Source organism: Onychomys torridus, chromosome 7, assembly GCF_903995425.1.
Source record: "Onychomys torridus chromosome 7, mOncTor1.1, whole genome shotgun sequence".
Taxonomy (NCBI): domain Eukaryota; kingdom Metazoa; phylum Chordata; class Mammalia; order Rodentia; family Cricetidae; genus Onychomys; species Onychomys torridus.
The window spans coordinates 39,128,871-39,150,967 of record NC_050449.1 but is presented as its reverse complement, the minus strand read 5'-3'; the positions used below and the strand labels follow the sequence as shown (position 1 = coordinate 39,150,967).

Genomic DNA, 22,097 nt, shown 5'->3' with positions numbered 1-22,097 from the left:
CCGTGGACACCTCTTTGATTTGGGATGGAACAGACTGGCCATGTGGAGGCAGGTGCTCATGGCTCTGTACGTGGGGTCCTGGGAGTTGGTGCCAGCTCACAAATCACATCGGGTTTGCCTGTGTTTATGGAAGCGGGAGAATGATCAGAAGTCAGTGCATTCATTTTTGATGAGTGCAGGCAGAGGGAAGAGCCACGTGGGATGTGGCTGAAAACAGGGGCCACAGACAGGCACTGACATCTACCAGGCACCTGTGTGGTGCCAGGGGCAGTGGTGGATATCTGAAATAGGCATTCTTGACTCCTTGTGCCTTCCTCTGATGTCAGTGCGGTATCTCCAACATCACCAAGTCCCATCACCCACTTGGCCTGTCAATGAACTTCACCTGTCAGTCTCCCTCGTCTCTCCTTTTTTCTGAAATGCTCTTCCCTTGGCTTTCTAAGAAAGCTCTTGAATTCTGCTTCTCTCTTGGTTCTGTTTTGCTGTCTTTCTACAGCTGCAGCCTCGTTGGCCTAGCACCAGTGGACACTTTGTTCCAGGTTCCATCCATGCCCTCTCACACCACACACGTCTCACACCCAGGCTTCCTAGGTGTTATTCTGGACTTTCCCCTCGTCTGTTTCACTATCAACGCTGATAGCTTTTATGTCCCATGTAGCTCTTGACTATATATGGGCTTTCTCCACCTATATCCCAAACCAAGGCCAAACTATTATCATCTCTCCTAGCCCTCTCTCCAGCCAACTGTGAGTCTCTCGCCCCTTCTACCTGTTCAGGACTCCACAGCTGCCACTCATTCTGCATATATGGCTGAGCCTCTCTCTCTTTTTTCTTTTTGTTTTTTGTTTTTTGAGACAGGGTTTCTCTGTGTAGCTTTGCGCCTTTCCTAGATCTCACTCTGTGGCCCAGGCTGGCCTTGAACTCACAGAGATCCACCTGCCTCTGCCTCCCGAGTGCTGGGATTAAAGGTTTGTGCCATCACAGCCCGGCAGCTGAGCCCCGGTTAAGGGCATGTGCTGTACTTTGGCACTGAGATTGCTCCTTCTAAAATGCAAAACTGACCCCGCCACCTCCTCTCATGAAACTCTTCAATCCCTTTCCCTTGCTACTGGGTAAAGAAGGAGCACAGCAGGACCAAGACCCCATAGCCCTGGCTCATGTCCACCTCTCCCCAGCCTCACATAGAGAGAGCCCCATCACAGCCGTGCCACAGCATCTCACTCTTGGGGATCACTGTTCTAGGGGCATTGCCCACGAAGATGCCCTGTCCCCGAAGACAGAAGCCACATCTAAAGCTCTGGTCCTCACTTTGCAAGTATTGAATTCTAAAAACCTATTGCTGGCTTTTAGACCCGAGCTAGCTTTTTGGACTTTTCCTTTGACTTAAGAGTCCTTTTGTATTTTGGCTTTTCCTCTCCTGCCTTCCTTCGTTGCCACTGACAGGAAGGCAGTGGAGGGGCAGCTCCTTCCCTTCTCTTGTTAGTTGTTGGCAGGTAGATTTGACCTTGTGTGCCCACATCATTTTGGATGCTGGTTTAAAACACCTCTCTCCTGGAGACCCTTCATGGCTAATGCATCTGAGTCAGGCCTGGAGGGGTCTTCTGAGTTCCCAGGTTTGACCATGGCCATCTCCCTGATGTTGAACAGTTGAACTCAGGGGCCTATCTTCTTCTGTTCCCTTCTCTGCTCTCTGGGAACGTTGCACTGGATTTGGTGAATATTGTCTCTTTTAATATTCCCTTTCATATGTGCCTGCCTTGCCCAGATTAACATATTTCATTAAGGGCTCCCTCTTCCTTTCTTCATCAAAGGGTTTATGATGCAAAATATTCCTCTTAAAAGCTAAGGAAGTGGCTGGGGAGACGGCCGTGCCTTCTGCTCTGAAGGCCGTTTGCTAAAAGGAGCCTGGGCTTTGGGTGTTTCAGGAGCTACTTCACGGCAGAGGGTTCAGGGGAGGAAGAGATGCCTCAAGGGCAACTCAAATCTGGTCTGTGTGTCCGGTCCCCCCGCCCTTGCACCACAGCTCTGAAGCCCACCCCTGCATGTCACTCCCCCAGTGGTACAGAGACTCCCTGGTTCACAGCAGCAGCTGACAATGTCTCGGTGCCAGCCGCCACCCCAATTCCCAGCATACGACACACTAAACTCTGTGTTCTTCCGCCATGGGGCCAGTACAGGCTCCTCCCTGCTCTGTGCTTGGTGAACAGAGGCAAAATGTGGCATCTGCATTTTTCAGTGTGTGCAGTACCATCTGATAGATTTGTGTGGACGGTGCTATTTATCATTCAGCATTCATGTATTATTACTCTACTGCCTGGGGCCGGGAAAAGACAGCATGAACACGATGACTTAGAAAGGGCAGGCTTGGTAATTTCCCTTGGAAAATTAGCATGATGAGCAACGTGGCAGAAAACCTGGCCAAGGTGCAGGGCATCATGAGCAGATGGTTGAGACCCAGCTTGGGTGTGGTCTGGGGCAGGAGGCAGAAGGGAGGGAGGCGGGGGGGGGGGTGGGACAACGACAAGGCATTTCTACACATGTCACCATGCTCCCTTCATCCTCACAACTTCCCTGAGAATGAAGGATTCCTGTCTCTACTTTGCAAATGGATGCCCAAGGGTTAGGGTTAAGGCCTGTGAGCTTGCCTAGCGTCCAAGAGCCCCTGGGTTGCTCAGTCCCCAACACCACAAAACAAAACAAAAGCAAAAAAAAAAAACCTGTTTGCTATGTGTGGCAATGCACACTCATAATCTTAGCATTTGGGAGGCCGAGGCAGGAGGATAGCAAGTTTGAGGCTAGCCTGAGCTACGCAGAGAGTTCTGGGCCAGCCTGGCTTCAGGGAAAGAGCTTGTCTCAAAAGTCACTTTACCTTTTAAGAAAAATGAAGGGCGATCCTCAAAGTTGCTCAAAAATACCACTGTAAATGCCACACAATTCTGATATGTGGTCACTCCAAGTCTGCAGTTTTAGGACTGACTGTCATCTCTCTATTCCGCAGGTACAAAGAGGTGAGATTAGATACACACACACACACACACACACACACACACACACACACACACACACACTTCTTCCCTGGAGTCATCCTTCTGTTCCCTTGGATACAGTCCTCCATTCTCATGTAATACAGTTAAGAGTGAATTGCATTTGATTGGATAGTGATTCTGGAAGTGTGTGCGTGTGAGTGAGTGTGTACGTGCATGCGATTTGTGTTCCCACGCCAGGGGCAACGTTCTGCTTCCTAACTCATTCTCCTTTTTCTACTACATGACCTTTGCATGATTCTACAGGTGGGGGAAAGATTGGCACTTGGTCCTTGTGTCTGACCACAAGTCCCATAGGGCTCTAAACTGCCACATAAGGTATTTGAGTTCTAGGAGGAGGGAACTCACATTTGTCAAGGGCTCCCTCTAGCCTCATGCCAGCTGCTTCTAGAATTCTCCACAATCTTCCTCCATTAGACATTCTTCATTTTGCACCCCCTTTAGAGGCAGGAAGCTGTGCCATGCGCACACCCTTCCTTTGCCTCAGTGACAAGCTGAAGTTCTCATGGACCTATTGCCCCCAAATGCCAGGGTGTGCCAGATGCCTCTTTGGGTGGGCCCTTTGTGTTACTGAAGGCCACTTTCCAGGTTCTCTGGATTTCTAAGTGTACAACGCCCTTGTGGGAAGGCTCCTGTGAAGCTCAACTCCAGCTTGCCTTCCTGTCCAGCCTACTCCTGATGGTACTTCTGCCCTGGGCTATACAATTCCTCACCCTGTAAGACAGCCAGAGGAGGATGGGGTAGGGAGGTGGGATGTGGTCATGTTTTAAGTAAAACATTTTCCTTGAGCTGCCTCTCTTCTGCTTCCATCCTCCCAGGGGGGTGATGGTTTTGGTGGTCCCCAACTGAGCAGTGCCCCAGGAAGGGTCTCCATACATTAGAGAGGTTTGTCTGAGGAGTAGGGAACAGGCAAGAGTTCAGTCGGGGAAAAGGGCAGAGGAGAAGTTACAAGAAACAGAGGAGAGGAGAGACAAGATCTCCCAAGCACCCACTATCCACCCAAAATGTGAGCCCAGCTGGGGGATGGAGTGGATATCATGGCATGGAGATGAAGTGTGCCTCTGGGAGGCTCATGCTCAGCTTCAGGCGAGGCCTAGATGTGAGGCAGACACACTCAGCCTCCTGGCACTTCTGTCTCTTTAAGCTGTCACCATCTGCAGAGCTCCAAGTACCTCTTTGCTCTGCTTCCGGATGCCAGTTTTCAGCAGGCATCCATCCTTGCGGTGGTGGGGCTGTGCTGTTCAAGCCTCTTGGGAGCTCAGACATATTGGTTCTACCAAGTAGAAGCTCAGCTTGGAGGCTGTCCTCTCTTCCCTGCTCCCATGCACACCTGCAGCCACAGTGCCATGCCCATGGATGGGGTCTGTGAAGCCTGGGCTGTGCCTTGCCTGGCTCTGCCCTTCTGTTTTCTCTGCAGGTAGTGTGTTCTGTCTTAGTCCACTAGACCTAGCTTAGTGAACCATCCGCAAGGGGCCAGATCTTTCTTGATGACCCCTGGCAGAGCTGCACATCTCCTTTGCATTTAGTGTGATCCCTGGGTGTCTACTGGCAGCTGAACTGGGAGTTTCTGAGGATAGGACTGCTTTGGGTAGCAGCTTGTATCAGAGACGATGTGCCACATCTTGGGTAGGCAGCAACTCCAGAGCACATCAGGGATGCTCTCTCCAGTTGTCTGCCTTCGGCTCCTTCATCACCACAGCCCTGTGATGGGTGTTGAAAATACTTTGGGGAAGAGTACTGACCAATCAGGAGGCAAGGCTGGTCAGTGAAGGTCAGGGTCTGTGCTTCATGGGGCAGGAAGGATCTAGATGATACAACCTGAGAGCTAAGATTCAGTAAGTGAACTGGGGTCGGCAGGAGAAGGTCAGAAAAGGACAGAGAAGGGCTGAGGTCCCCAGACTGTTCCTGCCTTTTATTTTCAGTGACTTAGAGAAACTAGTATAGGACTTTGGTCCTGGATTCCAAAGATGCACAAAGGACTAGAGATGTCTGTTTTCTTCTCACTCCTGCCCTGGAGTCGTCTATTTATCCTCTTTCTTTTTCTGTTTCCTCCTCCCCTGCACCATTACTGCTGCTTGGCCATGGGACCCATCATGGATTCTGCACATCCTGGGTATGTGGTGTTCACTCTGTCCCGCAGTAACACAGAGCCTCTAGGGCTGTAGAGAAAGGCTCTGGAAGGGCCCTGGGAGCAGGGACTCAGTGACTCAATTTTATTGACCTCCAACACACTCACTATCCCAAACCAAGACTACCCAGGTGACCCCACAAAGCCATGACATCCCCACAGAGACAGCCCACAGCCCTGCACTCAGCGCCTGTAAATCAGACAACACTGGAGAATGTTGGTCTAAGGGACTGATCCCTTCCTACCAGCAGGATGTCTCAGTCTGTACCCTAGCTTCTTAGGTTAGCCACTGTCCTCTCCCTTTGGAAACCACAGATGTCTGTGCCCTGGAGGGTGCTGGTGAGTCTGCCTTAGGTTGGTGCTATTCCATCAGAGAGGCACAGGCAGGCTGTGTGCCACAAGGGGCCACAGTAGGCAAACCCTCACCATCTGTCTCAGCACCTACCGGATTTATTCTTGTATTCAATATCGAAGCCGGTGATGATGCTGTTTCCATCAAATCTCTGAGTCCAGCGCAGGTTCATGCTCCGGGCCTTCACCTCCCGGATCTCCAGCTCTGGGGGGTCAGGGGGCTCTGCGTGGTGACAGAAGGGGAACAAAGGTGAGGCAATAGCAGGCAGCTTAGCTGTGGGTCTCTGGGCCCTAGGGAAGGTGGAAGGGCATGTGGGCAGGAGAATGTACCTTGCACGGTGAGCTGGATCAAGCCCCGGTCCTCCCCATATGAGTTGATAGCATGGCAGCTGAAGAACACGGAGTCCCCACGGTCAGCTGGCTTGAGCTGAGACATGACCAGCAGGAGCAGGAAATGGAGGAAACAGGGAGAGTCTTTCAGAGGGGGACACTCTCAAGGGGTTGGGAGGGAAATTCGGAGGGCCTCTATCAAGGGTTTATCTTCCCAGAAGGTTTGAGATCTGCATGTAGAGGATCTCAAGCAAGAAGGAAGGGTCATAAAAGAGGCTGGGGGGGGGGGTGTCCTCAAGAAGGACAGTAGAGGCTCAAAGGTTCCAGGCAAGAAAGAGGGGCTGAGAAACCCACACAATGATGGCTGTGGTGTTCAGAACGTTGACAGGTTCAGGTTCTAATGTGGAAATTCCTGGGTGGAGAGGAGCAACGTGTGGGAACAGTAGGTACTTTGTGAGGTACAGGGGAGGGCTCCCAGTCTCCTCATTTACTTAATGTAATGGGGTCCCCTGGGCCTGGGACTGGGCACCCACCTTAAGTGTGGAGACCACCTCATCACCATTGTCCTTGGTGGCAATGGCGTACCGCATGACTCGGTCTGGGTCGATGACAGTGTCCCCCTTCTCCCAGCGGATGATGATGGGCCGCTCACCCCGCGCAGTGCAGTTCAGCTCCTTGGCATGGCCCTTGATGGCAATGGTGGTGTTGGGGTGGGAAGTGATCATGGCTGGGACTGGGGAAGAGGAGGCAAGAGGCTGTGAATATCCCAAGACAGCCTTGGGGAGGTGCCTGGGTGACAGAAGCCCGGCTCCCCACTCTGTCCCATCCCTGCCTGGCTGTCTCAAACCCCAATGCTCCAGCACCATCCACAAATCCTGCCCTGGATGTCCCACCCCAGGCTCTGATCTTCGCTGCCCAGCTTCAGAGGGCTTCCTCCCAAGAAGGGGCACCCTGTTTGCCCTGTTTGTCCCTGCTGCCATGCCTGGCACCTTCCTCCTCTTCCTTTTACACTTCCAGGACCCTTCTAGCAACACCAGGTTTTTACATGCACAACATAGTTTCAAAGAAAGCCAGTTATATTGAAATATGGTTATGCAAATATTAAAAACACTAACAAGCAAACTTTGGATATTGTTTATCACACATCAATATGTTCTGCTCTTATTCTTTATAAGATAAGATCTGGCGGCAGGCCTTATAATTACTGTCTTATATTACCATGCTTTTGTAGCAGTGATGAGCACAAATGCTATTTTGAGAGATCTACAATAAATATGACATGACATGAAAATATCTGTGCATTTCTATGGGTGACAGTCACACACACCGTTACTGCTGTGGTTTGTGGCTTCTGTTCACAGGGAATGACTAAATCTCAGTTAGAGGCTAACATAAAAAAGATGTGATTTCTCTCCACTCAAACATGTGGCCCCACTGAATCAGTTCCACAGATGTCTGGGGTCTCAGTGGACCTCAGGTTCAGGATCATATTCTAAGGCTTGGCTGAGTGGCTGAGGTGTGTTTAGCTCTGGCTTGTTCCACAGGAGGTCTGGGTAGGGACATAGAAAAGGCCTTCCAGCAGTGCTATTAGGGCTTACCAGATCCTGCCCCACCTGCTGACCCTATGGTTTCACCAAGGCAGAGCCAAGGCCCTTGATGGTCCTCAGGAAGGTCCCTCTACTTGCCTGGCAAGGAGGCTTACCAACACCAGGGCCTCCTCTGGACTCCCGTGTCTTGACCAAAGACAGGGAGGGAGGTTAGCGTAGTCTCTGAAGTCTTGGGCCCTGCCCTCTGGGGAACTCAAACCAACATGTGCTGGGCTCTCAGACCATTGTGAGGCACTGTGCCAGGCTTCGGGTATGCATACTGTAATAACACATCAGGTTCCGACCTAGATGGAGGGGCTGGAAGACAGATGTATTTGTGGGCAGCAGAAACATTGCAGACGTCTGAGGAGTATTTCTAGGGATGTATGGGAAAGTGCGAACCTCACTTGGCACAAACATTCACTAAGACCTAGTTTGTGGAGTCTGCTCCCACTGGGTACTGCAGATCAGAGAGGAGCTTGCCTTTGACTATCATTGGCTTGTCATGCAATGGTGCATAAAGAGGCCCTGGCTTCTCTTGTTTCAGAACTTGGTCCCCGGGCACAAAGTCTGTTCCTTTCCAGTGGCTCCTTTTATTCCCTGGATCCCTCCAGTGTACTCCTGGACTTCCGTTATCTCTTGTTTTATTTTCATGTTCTGTGTGTGTGTGTGTGTGTGTGTGTGTGTGTGTGTGTGTGTGTGCGCGAGAGAGAGAGATTGATGTCAGGTGTTGAACCTGGAGCTTATTGTTTTGGCCAGCCAGTCTGGCCAGCTAATCATAGGGACCCTCCTGTCTCCACTTCCTCAGTGCTGGGATTACAAACTTACCACATGCTCAGATTTTTACTTGGGTTCTGGAGAATCAAACTCAGGTCTTCTTGTTTGTGCAGTAAGCACTTTACCAACTGAGTTATCTCTCCAGCCGTGGCCCATATTCCAGTTTTAATGACTAGCCCAGACGCTGATCGCCCCCAACAACTCTTCAAGGACAGCTAGCTTTTATGACCAAAGAAGCCTTTGGAGAAAGGAAGGTGGGCTTGGAAGGGTGCAACCTCAGATACCAACTGAGGGTGAAGGGATGATTTGAACAGGTGCAAGAAGGTGGAGGGCAGCACCTGCTCCCTCAGGCTTTCCGAGGTCACACCTCACAGTCAGCTCTTTCCACTGAGGCCTCCATGTGCATGATCTGAGGTGGGGTGGAGGTGGGGGCAGCCCTAGCCCCAGGCTCCCTGTACCAATGTCTCAGCACATTCCCTAGTCCCGGCTCATCAAATAATGAAGCAGATAAACTTTATAATGCACGGCATTACACCAGAATATATAATAAAATGCAAAAGACAAATAACGAGGTGTAAGTTATAATGAAGAAAAAGCCTGCAGTCAGAGACATCCAAGTATGAATTATTGACTAAGGTTTTACACTCTCAAGGATGTGTGCAGGAATATTTTTCCATCAAAGATTTGCATAATTCACTCGTATAAACCTGGGTGGAATATAGAGTGAGATTTTACATCGACAAGTCGAGCCTTGCACTGCAGATGCCTCCATGTTTTACGGGCGGGTGGGAAGAGTGGTGGGGGAGACCCAGCTGCTTCTGCAATACCTGCAGGGAATGAGCAAGGCCTGAATCTGAGCCACTGGGTGGGTCTGGGGCCCAAGGCAGTCAGGGGAGAGGTGATCCTGTTCGTGTGTGTGTGTGTGTGTGTGTGTGTGTGTGTGTGTGTGTGTGTGTATGTATGTGTGTGTGTACAAAAGGAAGCATGGGGGCAGCTTCAGGCTTGGCACAGGTCAAAGTTTGGGAAGGGGAGGGGGCGGGGAGGAAGAGTCTTTGGGAAAACTTCGCAGCTCTGAACCACACTGAGAAGCTTGCTCATCTGTGCTCTGCCTGCCTTCCACGCAGGCCTGCAGTACCCTGCCTATCCAGATGTAGCTTCATGCCAGGACCTGCATCTTGCCAAGTGGAGCACAGACCCAGTTTCAGGTTCCACTCACCCTGTAGGTGGCATACCTTTGTGCAGTGGACAATCTGTGCATCCACTTCAGGACACTTGTCTTTCCAATCAGGGTTACCCAGAGACTGGAGACAGCGGGGGTCCCCAGAGATCTTTGGCTTCTCAGCCCTGCATAGCAACAACATTGGGGGCTGGCTTCCCATCCTCCCACTGGCTAGATGTGTTTATAGTAACAAGTGCCAGGCAAGACGCCCTGAGCAAGGCTGTCCTTACTGCTAGTTCAGGGAAGCCATTGAAGGCAAGGAGGGGACCCTGAAGGGTTGGGGGGCCAAGAGATCTAGGCTCTAGTGTTGTCACTACACGTTTATTAGGCATTCAGCACATTTAAGTTAATTTCTGTGTGTCCCACACAATGGCTGTGGGGACACAATGAGTGTACATGTACTGGTACAGTACCTGTCCTGCCAGGCTCTATCACCCCCCCACCCCCCCACCACAAAAGACACCTATGTCCCACTCCTGCTCTAAGGGAAGCATTAGCTAGACCCATGCGCACCAAATTCCTCACTTAAAAAGTTTCTGGCAGGCGATTCCACAGAATCAGAGTGCCCAGATAAAGACCCGCTCTGCTAAGTCTGTATCCACCAGCCACAGGCATTGCATGGCTGAGCACCTGAAACATGGTGGGTCTGATTGAGAGGCACTATAAATGTAAAACAGACACCAGATTTCAGAAATGTAGAAAGAAGAGAAATGTAAAATATCTCACTTACATTTTTATATTGATGATATATGTTCATACTCTAGATAGACTGAGTTAAATGAATGGTAGGATTACAGCCTGTACCAGAGGAGAAACTTAGGCTGCTAAGGGAAGCAGTTTGCCCAAGGCCACTCTGCTAGCAGGAGAAGTGCACCTGAAAAGAGGGGAAAGCTGAGCACTGTGGGGTACACCTATAATCCCAGCTACAGGGGGCGGGGGGTGCTGAGGCAGGAGGATTGTTTGAGATAGCTTGAATAACATAGTGAGGGCCATGAAGAAGGAAGAGGATATGGAGCTAGAGGAGGAAAGAAAAAAGAAGAGGAGAACGGAGAGGGAGAGGGGGAGGGGAGAGGGAGAGGAGAGGGGGAGGGAGAGAGAGAGAGAGAGAGAGAGAGAGAGAGAGAGAGAGAGAGAGAGAGAGAGAGAGAGAACGAGAATCACAATGCCAAGCTCCCCATGAAATTTTGTCTTGTTTTGGGTTCTCACTGGACAGAGGGCATTGGTAGTGGTGGGGTGGGGTGGGAAGAGGGTGCAGGGCTGAGGCCAACTTCAGCCATACTGGAAATGGAGTTTGCAAATCATAGGAGTGAGGAGACCCTCTGGAAGAGTAGAAAGGCAGCCTCCTGCTTGACCCAAGAAGAACTTCCTAGCAGCTTGGCTGCTGTGGGAGTAGTGAATTCTTGCACTAGGGGCAGATAGCTAAGGCCCTCACAGAGATGGGTTGGTGAGCTGGACTGAGGCACAGCTCTGGACTCTAGGGCTGTCTTTTGCTCAGGAGAAAGGGGAAGACAGCCTGGAAAAACAGCTGTTTGGAGAAGGCACTTGAGGCACTGCTTACTGGCACATTGAGTCTTCAGTCCCTCTGGGGCCTGTAGTCTACTTGCCAGCCAGCAAGCTGTGATATGTCTCTGTTCTCTCCCTCAGACTCTGTCTCACCCTTTAAGGGTTAGGTTGTACCCTGTTCCCAAATGGGGCTGATGGACAGCCAGGCTCAATGAGGCAACAGCACCGTCAAACCCATCGTAGAGGGCTTTGGGTCAGCAAATGTTGGCCAGTCTGCTCTCCTTGCCTGTCTTCCTCCTGCTTGCCTCTTGCTCTGGACCATAAAGTCTTCCTGCTCTATCAAATGCATCCTCTGGTAGGAGACTTTCTATGTTAAAAATGGCCTCCATGTGAAGACATCTACAGAGGCATGGATCTGGACGCACACATCACACACACATACACACACACCACACACACGTATACACACATACACACATACACACACACCACACACACGTATACACACACACACACACACACACACACACACACACACACACACACACACTTCTGTATGCTTTTCACGAGTGGACCTCCTCAGAGGGCCTCTGGGCTATGTCCCCTGCCATGACGCCCAGTCCCCACTTGCTTCTTACTAGCTCCATGGCCTGCTTGGCACCTACAGTGCTCGGCTGCAGTAAGTGATTGCTTCATTTTCAGCTGGCTCTCCTGATGCCAATCACAGGAAATGAGTCTCATTAGCCCCATTCTTCAGAAAGGAACGTGAGGCTTCCAACAGGGGCTATTCACCCTCTGAGCTGTGGTGACAGGAGCTGGCTGCTTCGTACCATCTGCCTGCCTGCGCTCCTTGCACATGGTCGCTGGTTTTCAGGAGTGGGATTGGATTGTCACTAAACAGTGGCCTCTATGTCCTTGCTGGTGCAGCCTCAGCATGTGACCCTGGGATCAAGGGAGGGATCCCAGATCTAGAGTTCCAGACAGAAGTGGCAGTGATGGTTAAGCACAGGACAGAGTCCTGGGTGGATATGCTAATGACAGCATGGGATTGCCATGCTGTCCCCTTGAGGTGTGAGGTGACCCTGAGAGACTCCTGGTGGGTAGCAGGCCCATCCACTTAAAGCTTTCCATCATGGTGTTGTTAGGTGACACTCAGTGTCCAAGATGCGACAAACAGTGGTAGAGGGCACAGCAGCAGCCTGACAGATTCCAGGTCCTCCCCTGACTCCATGTCTATCACATGGGGACACTTCTCCTGCAAGGCATCCCAACTGAACATCCTCTCCTGCACGCTGTCTCCTTGGTCTGATGGGGAGCCTCCTGGGAAGAAGTCTCTGGAGGCCCAGCCTGGCACATATCTATAAAAAGGAACTTTGGTGGTGCTCTGTGACCCCCAGGTGGCCTTGGTGGGCCATGGAGCTCCAGCCACTGCCAGTTAGGCCTGTAGAGCTAAATCCTGGGCTTCCTCCTCCTGATCCCGTGAGGCCCTAATGGCAGGTGCAGCAGAGAGCAGAGAGGGATCCAGAATGGTGGGGCACTGATTACAGAGGGCTCTATCCCTCCCCAGGAACCAGGGCCCTCCCTGAGCCGCCAGCCCAGAAGAGAGGAAATCAATTTCAGAAACAGGACAGTTGTCAGAATCCGATGTTACCGGTTCCGTCTGTGAAATTACTCTCAGGCTGGCTCTGTTGCCCCTGAGGTTCTGTCCAGATCAGCTGCTATTTACATTTTAATTTGATTTGAGAGGCCGATAGATTCTTAAAACACCATGAGACAGCCGCTCACCTCAGCACCCACATACTTTGCCACCAGCCTCAGGCTTGGAGGTAGATTTTTTTCTTTTCTTTTTAAAACAGGGTCTCTATTTTGTAGCTCTGGCTGTCTGGAACCTACTGTGTATATTAGGCTGGTCTCAAACATGAAGAGATCTGCCTGTTTCTGCCTCCCGGGTGCTGGGAAGTAGGGTCTCGAGTCCTCAGACTGGGCATCATGGATCAAACTTTGCCTCATTTCCCAGCTCCCTGCTTTTCCCCAGGTCTCATTTCCTAAACAGGGATGGGTCTATCTATTCCTTGAGTTTGAGAAACACTGCATTATGTTTTGACTAGAACCTCATTCCTTGCTTCAAAGGAGGATAGATCAGGATCTATCATCCCTACCAGGCTGAAAACTCAGAGAGGTTAAGTATGAGGTCACACCACGGTGATCCGCAGGAGAAGATCTAGCCTCTGAGAGTTCCCCATACCCCTTCATTTAGTGTTAGCCTAGATGGCTCCTTTCTGATTGCACCCACATACACCCCTGGATGAATTTTGGAAAGAGTCCAGAAGAAGGCAGAAAACAGGGTGTGTGTGTGAGGTATGTGGGGGGCCAGAGGCCAGTCCTTATGGACTGTGGCTGGGGCAGGAGCAGGGACACTGAGGCAGGCTTCCTCCGTGTCCGGCTCCCTCCCTCCCCTCTTTGGTGATGGGAGCTCAGCTGCTGTTTCTGACAGTCCTCAAGCCCTTGGGGAGGGAAGCTTCAGCTATGAATACCTGTGGGCAGAATGGGAAGAAAGGGATGACAATGGCCCAGTTGTTGGAGGCTGGCAGTGAGGCTCTTGGGTGATAGTCACAGAGAAAACTGGATTTGACTGAGGGCTTACTATGCATCAGATGCTGGGAATGAAGGTATCGAATCCTTACAGATGGGGAAACCGAGGTCTGGAGAAGCAAATAGGCCACGGCCTCACAGCCAGTAAGCAGCAGTCAGAGTCTGGCTCAGGGCATTTGGGAACTTGCTGGCCCTGCGACACTGGACAGAGGAAGAGGATGGGCTGGGGGTTGGAGACAGGCAGAATAGGTGCCTGACATTAGTTTGCCAGGGCTGTGGTGAAGGCTGACTTGGGGAGAGTGGATTGGTCTTGAAATTGGGGACCAAGGATGACAAGTCTGCTCTCCCAGGTGGATGTTCTAGGGAGGGCCCAGGAAATTTTCATGCCTGTTGGACACTTGAGAACTATTATGAAGCTTAATAACTCATCATGGAGCATGTAGCTCAGTCGGTTGAGCCTAGCACATGTAAGGCCCTGAGTTCAATCCCCAGTACTATATAAACTGGGCATAGTGGCCCAGGAGGCTGGAAGATCAGGGCCATTTCCAGCTATATAGTGAGTGTGAGCTGCATGAGACACTGTCTCAGCAAGAACAACAACCCCCCAAAGCAAAAGCAATAAGCCTGTCATGGTGCAGACCCACCCCTTAGAGGCTGTGACCTAACGGGTCTGTGTGAGGCCACTCTCAGCCTGCTGGTCCTAACACGGCCAGAGTAAAGAATCATAGGGCTGGATGCTTGGTTCTTCCCTCGGTCTTTCCCTCACCTTAGGCAGGAAGTCCCCAAAGCCTCCAAATTGGAAGCATGACAACAAAGCCAGTGTTCACCACCACCAAGGGAGAGCCTTGGCTTTTTCAGGAAGTCTTTCTGATAGTGTAGCTGAAATCTTTCAGAGGTCTCCCAGGGTTTTTCTGTTGAAAAGGATGTCTTAGGGAGATGAAATGGGCTGCTGGAAGTCCTCCTCTTTGCCCTCAGGTAGACTCAGCTCTCAGAGATAGCAGGTGCCCTGGAGCAGAGCTCAGAGCTCTGTACACCCACCCTGTCAGGGGAGAAAATGCTCTTTCTCTCTCTGGAGGCTCTCTGAGCCTTTTGTTTTCAAAAGGATTACAAGCAACCTGAGAGGTGAGGGAGACTCCTTCCCCTCAAACCTAGTCTTTTCTCCTCCCTTACTGCAAAGCCTGTATCCCCCTCCATGTTAACAAGCTCCCTGACAAGAACAGGACCTGCTTGGCAGTCTGAGATAAGCCACCACAAAGGGGCATCGTTGGCACGCTGGGAGGTGGGAGCAGTTTCCACTCAGCCACTCAGCTGAGCCTCAGTGGCAGCCCAGCTCTGCAAGCTTCCCCTGGGACAGCTCGGGAGGGGGTGCCTTCTGGTGCCTGCTTTGTTTCCCGTTCTTAAAGAGCCAGGCCACGGTGCTGTTAATTTGATTGCACCCGCTCCAGCTTCTTGTCGCCCCTGATTAGGCAAGCTCCACCTGAAGTGTGAGATTAGTTCAAATTGTGTGGCAGCAACCAGCCTGGCCTTGGTGAACAGGCAGGGAGGAGTCTGGGGAGCGGCAGGCCCCCAAGACTCGAGCTGGCCGAAGAACTCAGGCATTAGGACTCAGGCAGGAAGAGTGTGCGTGCAAGCAAAGGGTGCTGAACTCTGGGTCACTGAGAAGAGTGGGACCTCGCAGCCTCAAACTGCAGGCCTGTCTCTGAAGCATGGAGGTTGCCACTGTTACCTCAGCTCCACCAGACCTTCCTCTGTCCAGCTATAAAATGGGGCAGGCACTTTTTTTCCCTTGGCTGCTGGCCAAGGCATGCAAGAGCAGAGGTAGGGTGGGGTGTGGGGGGACCCATTTTCCCCACTGAGAGTGTTGGAGAAGAGATAGTAATAATAATAATAGCTAACATTTATTGAATGCTTATTATGTGCATGCACCGTGGTTAATGCTTTCCACGAATTAGCTCATTAAACTCCTCCCCCCACAGCCCTAGGAGGCTTGAGGGTGTGTGTGTGTGGCAGTGACAGTTAGAGATGGCTTGGAACTGACAGAATCCTTTTAGAAACGTGAACATTTTTCTTTGGCTACTAAGAGAAGGTGTTCTGGGTCATTGCTGAGAACACCCCAGAGCTGGAGTTGCAAGCTTTTCCTGGAAAGGGCCAAGTGGTTAGGATTCTAGGTTTTGTAGGTTATTGTAGTGTCAAAGAAGCCACAGACAACAAACAGGAATGAATAAGGAGTATGACCTGGTGCTGGCCAGATTCGACCCCAGCTAGACTTGAGGCCTAGCTTACTGAACCCTTGCTGTGGGGTTGTGAACTTGAGGCCCTTGACTATGAGGGTGGGTTGGCTAAAAGACCGCTCATATTCAGGCCAAGACAGTTGATTGTGGAGCTCCAAGAAGGTTCCTAAAATCCACTAGCTGTGGGAGATGTAGTTTCTAGTCAAAGTATGAGATGGTCATACTGGAGCTGGGAAGAGAACACACAGAGAAGATGACACAACCCCACAGGGAAAGCCATATGGCCACAGGGGCAGAAGCTGAAGTGGTGCTCCCACAACTCAAGGGCCCCAAGACTTGCTACAACCCCCAAAGAAGCAAGGATGCTTCCTTAGGTGGCCTCAGGAAAGTCAGCATAGGCTTAGTGACACCCTGTTTCAGACTCTGTAGTCTGTGAAAGAGTAGGTCTGTGGTGCTTTGAGGAGCTTTGTGGTGGTGTTGTGTTCCCCAAAATATTGTGCACCCTAATAAATTTATCTGGGGTCAGAGAACAGACAGCCACTAGATACAGAGCCAAAAATGGTGGCTAGAAAATGGATCAAAGCAAGCCATAGCAGAAGCTGGGTGGTGGTGGCACACACCTTTAATCCCAGCACTTGGGAGGCAGAGCTAGGCGGATCTCTATGTGTTCAAGGATACAGCCAGCATGGAGACATATGCCTTTAATCCCAGAAAGCGAGCCTTTAATCCCAGGGAGTGACGGCAGAAAGAGAAAGATATATAAGGCGTGAAGACCAGAAACTAGAAGCATTTGGCTGGTTAAGCTTTTAGGCTTTGGAGCAGCATAGTTTAGCTGAGATTCATGTGGATGAGGACTCAGAAGCTTCCAGTCTGAGGAAATAAGACCAGCTGAGGAACTGGTGAGGTGAGGTAGCTGTGGCTTGTTCTGTCTCTCTGATCTTCCAGCTTTCACCCCAATAACTGGCCTCAGGTTTGTTCTTATTAATAAGACCTGTTAAGATTCCTGCTTCAGACCTTAGTTGGTGGGACTTTGATGTAGCAGCCAGGGGAAACTGAGGCAGGGTTCTGGAAGCAGCAAACTTGGGGAGATTCTGTACTGGGTACATAGTCCTGTTTTCTGAGTTGAGAAGATATCCTGTCCTAGTGAATCGAGTCCCCTAGGGTCATGAAGGCTAGTGCCCAGCTCCATATAGACATCTCACCCAGTGGTCTGCCCCAGGCTAACCAGTCACCTCTCCTTTACCATAGCATCCATACCACTCCTCCATCAGGACATCTTTGTGGGTGACACTGTCACCTCTTCTCTTCAGCCTCAAGCTCTGGACTTTCTCCTAAGTCGCAAAGGCTTGGCAGTGTATTTCTGAAATGAAATCCTCCTTCCTCTCCAGTTCCTGCTCAGGGTCCTAATGCCACCCCCCCTCTAGGATGTCATGCCCACACTTTATGATACTTCCCTGTCCCCCTCCCCCATCTCTAGCTGTCATCTTCTGTTCAGGTGCTCTCTTCACTGTGCCCCACGCAGACTCCTGTCCCAGTGCCTGTGCCTGGCTACCGGTCTCCCGGAAGCCTCCTTTCCCCCTTTGCTTGCTCCTCAAGCCTGTGTCCCAGCACAACCCTTCTGGAAGCTCTGACTGGCTCTGCTGATCGACTCCAGGCTCTTCTGTCCTGGACCTGACTGATGGCATGGCCACTTTGTAGCCCACACCTTTGCCTCTTCTCCTAAAGGCTTGTTGCAGTTTTCCCCTCCCTCCCTCCCTCCCTCCCTCCCTCCCTCCCTCCCTCTCTCTCTCTCTCTCTCTCTGGTTTCTCTGTAGCCCAAGCTGGCCTAGAATTCATAGAAATCTGCCTGGCTCTGCCTCCTGAGTGCTGGGATGAAAGACGTGCTGTTTAATCCCAGGTTAGCGCACGCTGGGTTAGCTGCAGTTCTCTAAGCAGTCTGTAATTCCTAGAGTCTGGGATGGAGACTTAGCCTCGCCTTTCATCTCGAAGACTGCCGAGGTTTGGGTACAGTTGGAGTGTGTCTCTGGGATTCATGTGTTGAAACCGAATTCCCACAGTGGTTGTCAGGAGGGCAGGAATTTGATTTTGACTGTGGCATCTATAGATGGGCTCTGAGGTGATCCTGAATACATCACCAGGGTAAGCAGGGCCGCTGATTGAATTCTGATGGAGTTTTAAGCAGGAGGGCTACACACACAGGCACACATTTGCACAAGCTCTCTGTTTCTCACATGCCACACCCTGTCTTGGGCCTCTAGGTTTGGCAGTCTAAATAAACTCCTTTTCTCTAAGAGTTAGCCAGCCTGTATATTACATTGCTAGCAACAGAAAGCAGGTAAATGCACAGACCTTGGCACCATGTTGGATGATGGGCTGCTCAGCGAGTACATGCCTATGGCTTGCCTGATGTAACGGTGCATTCACTCAGAGGGGCTTTCATCATGACTGGGCTCCTTACCTGGGACGAAGGTTAGAGGTGCTTCTCAGCTCTCTGCCTGCTTTTATGCATCTCTTTACCTTCCACATAGAACCCTATAGCCCTATGTACAGGATGCCTGGATCTCATCTGAGCTGCCCTGAGTGACCCCTTAGAGCTGGGGCCCATTTGGAAACTCTTCAGTGTGGTCATAGGAACTTCAGAGATAGGGGAGTGATAATATGCCACCTGTCCCCACCTCTGAGGAGTGAGTGGTCCAGATGAGGTACCTGGAGACAGACAGGGAATGGAGGTGAATGAGCAGGACACATCTCTTCTCTTCAGCAAAACCTCCCCTGTCTGCAAGGACCTGGGTTCCTATGGTGACCAGAGGAGTGGGCTGGGATGGAGGCTGATCTTTGCACCAGGTCCCCTAGGGGGCTAGGTCTGGGGATGTGACACAGATTGCTTATGTTCCAATGACCCTATTGGTGTCATAAGGTCAGTCAGCGGTCTTACATTTTGTTGGTTGAGAGATATATCTTTCCCACCCTCCCTGAAACATTCACTCTATTGTTTCTGAAGGGCAGGACCGGGAACCTGACCTGGGTCTCTCTGGGACCCATTTATTCCTGCTTGGGGGGAGGTGAGAGAAAGTGAATGGTGGTGATCTCCTAAGTTTCAGTTTGCCCAGGCCAGGTCTCCTGGTCAGGCCCTTTCTGATCTCTGGGTGCTTCTTTTGTCTTCCCAGGGTCTTTGGAGGCTGCAGACTCCTGGGAGCTTTGCTTGCCGACTCCCTGCTCATCTGTAAAGAAGGCCTAGGGGTGAAAGGAAGTTACATCCTGTCCTTGCTTCTGCTTGATGAAGCGCAAAACACCATGTTGCTTCTTACTCTATGAAGTCTGGAAATCAATAAGGCCAGAGAGGCCACTGGCTAATCATCACCATGGAAATCATCACTCCCTCCCTCTCTCATCAGCATCCAGGGAGTCCTCTACCCTTGCCTGCAGAGGAGACTCCATGGTTTGGCGCAGGCTGCCCTGAGACAGGGCAGTGAGGCTGACCAATGGCCATTACCTAAGAGGAGAAAGAGTCAATAACAGCCCCCAAATTTCACAACTGTGTTTGTAAGTGTCGGTGGTGGCCCTGAGTCCTGCCCACCATTCACTTTTCTGCCTCTTCTTCCCACTGCTTGCAGATCCAATAGAGGGTCTGCCCTGCTCCCTCAGCTTCTCAGGAGCTCATAGGGCCAAGGGAAAAGTCTGGGAGGCTACCTGTGATGCTAGCTTGATCAGACCCAGCACAGAGTGCTAGAGTGGGCAGAGGTCTGGTCTGTGCTAGGTGCCAGGGTTGCAATTCATACACAGCAAAGACAGATGAACTTTGGATTCTAAGTATCTCAGAGATAGTGAAGAAGAGTCAGGCCCCACCACCAGGAAATAAACAGGAGAACCCCGGCCACCCTGTTGCCAGACCACTCGGTGTCCCAGTTTACCATCTGTTCCCAAAGGAGCAGCATGTGTGTGACATCCCAATATGTGTGTCCTGGCATCATCTCCATGAACTGCAAATGATTCATTCAGGTCGAGGGCCCAAGCAAGGGAGGAGAGACTTTAAGAAGAGGCACTGGGGGATCAGCAAGATGGCTCAATGGTTAAGAGCACTAGCTGGTCTTTTAGAGGATCTGGGTTCAATGTCCAGCACCCACATTGTGGCTCACAATTGTCTGTAACTTGAGTAGATCCAACATCCTCTTCTGGCCTCTGTGTGTATCAGGCACACAAGTGATACACAGACATTCACATAGGCAAAATACCCATACACATAAAATAAAAATAAAATAAATGAAATAAAAGCATTGGACAGCATGGAGCATATGAGTCTATACCAGAAGTATGGTCAAGACAGGGTTTGTGGTCTCTGGATGGCCATTTCCTTTGGTTCATTGATTTCTCTCCTGGTGGTTCAAGGAGACACCCCTTCCATCTGATAAGAGTTGTTTTCATTGGGCAAATTTGAACTTTCCTAGATCATGGAACATAGAATTGACTGTGCTTCCTAACAGTAGCATCTTGACCTCAGTACCAGTGGTCAGCTACAGAAGGTAAGCCAATCTACTGCAGCTCAGGGCTTCTTTGGGTAAGGCTGGCTCCTCTATCCACCCACCTCCTTTAGGGTCCAGTTCCTTCCATCTGCCTTCCTGCAATGCAGGTGTGTGGGAGCTGAGGGCCCTTGGAGCTCACTTTAATTGGCCTGACATTTTGCTAAACAAACAAATCAAAACTCAAACCAAACAAAGAGCCCTTCTGGGTTTAATTGGCCATGGGCTTTGTCTGTGGCCCAGTCATGGGAGCCTTCGGATAGGTAGAGGGAACCTAGGGCAGGAAGAGCAACTGTCTAATAAAGATGGGGGACAGCAGAGTCCTTGGAGGGCTACTATGAGATGATGGCAGCTAGTCCCCTCCACCCCTCAACAAAGCAGCTTGGCTTTGTACCTGCCTCTCACTGAAGAATTCTCTTTGAAGATGATTTATTTTCCCCTGTATGTCAGGTGGAGTAGGAATTGCCTCCTCCTCTTGGTCATATTCTTTCTCTCTCTATTTCTCTTTCTTTTTTTTTTTTTTTAATTTAAAAAGGAGATTAAAGGTAGCCCTGTGGACATGGTATTTTCTTCTGCTATTTATGTTTATTTTCAATAAGTCCTGGGAGGCAACAGCCTGGTGCTCCAAGAAGATGCCACAGGCTGCTGGAACCACAGCTTGCTGGGCTAGAGGCGGCAGGGCTCAGCTAAGGGCTGGATTTTCTTATTTTTGGGTGAGGAAACCGTGACCTAGAGGAGGAAGGGGTGGCTGACAGTCTATGGCTATGTGAGCCAATGACCCTGATCCACTGTCTCAGGTTCTGTGGAAAGGAACTGTTACCATTTCTCCCAGTGGGGAGAGGCCCAGAAAGAGACATATGTGAAGGGGCTGGACTGGACTCAGGGATGCAAGACCGTCTTCATATTAAGACTTGGGGGTCAAAGACAAGTAGAGGCCACTCAGGACTTCTCTTCTAGGATGCCCAAGGACTTGGACAAGTCCCCAAACCCTAAGTTCTCTAGCTGGGCTGGATGGTTTCAGGTGTCAGCTGGACTGTGTTGTGGAATCCCCAGGGACCTGACAGAGTATCTAGGTGCCTGTGAGTTCTCACAGGGGAAATGATATATGAGTTAGTAAGGTCCACTCTCATGTGAGTGCTGTCCAGTCAGATGGGAACCCAGATGACCAATAAAGCAGAGGACACTAAGTTCCCCCTCTTAGAGCAGGGACACTCTTTTTCTATTGTCCTTGGACACCAGAGCTCCGGCTCCCTGGTCTAGCCTTGGACAGTCACACCACTCTGGATTCTCTGTTTCTGAGTCCTCTGATCTTGACTGAGCCATGCTACCAGCACCCCAGGGTCTGTTTACAGATGCCTGCTTGTGGGACTTCACAGGCCCCATTATTATATGGTCCAATTCTCAGAAATCCCCTCTTACTCGTCTATCATCTATCTACACATCTGCCATTTAACCGTCTGGAGAACAGGAGCTCTGGTCTCTCTCCTCATGGCATTTCTAACCCCTAAACCAGCAGTTGCTAACAATGATCAGATGTGTACCCTGTGTCAAGCACTGCATAAATCGCTGTGGGTGCATGGTCTCATTAAAACCTCGCTAGTGAGGGAAAGCACATATGGCCCCTGACTCATAAGAGGGTGACCCCTTGAGGAACCTATGGTAAGTTGAAAGCATTGTAAGTTAAAATGTTGAGTACACTGAACCTACTGTGTCTGGGGGCACGGAGGGGTGGGGGGAGGAGAAGATGATGCAGTGTGCTATGGCATAAGAGCTGTTCTATAAACTTTCTACCTCAGTGCACAGTAGACTTGTGTGTCTC

At 50.8% G+C, this 22,097-nt stretch overlaps 1 protein-coding gene across 2 annotated transcripts in view; it reads right to left on the bottom strand.

Annotated features, from left to right (window-relative positions):
- The window catches only part of Dscaml1 (DS cell adhesion molecule like 1), a 334,350-nt gene that overhangs the window by 44,364 nt on the left and 267,889 nt on the right, over window positions 1-22,097 (bottom strand). For both annotated transcript variants that reach the window (XM_036192440.1, XM_036192441.1), the window contains 3 exons: window positions 6,387-6,586; window positions 5,854-5,950; window positions 5,618-5,746 (listed from right to left, as the gene is read on the bottom strand). In XM_036192440.1, the coding sequence (XP_036048333.1) occupies window positions 5,618-5,746; window positions 5,854-5,950; window positions 6,387-6,586 (426 nt within the window). The remainder of the gene's footprint in view (window positions 1-5,617; window positions 5,747-5,853; window positions 5,951-6,386; window positions 6,587-22,097) is intronic.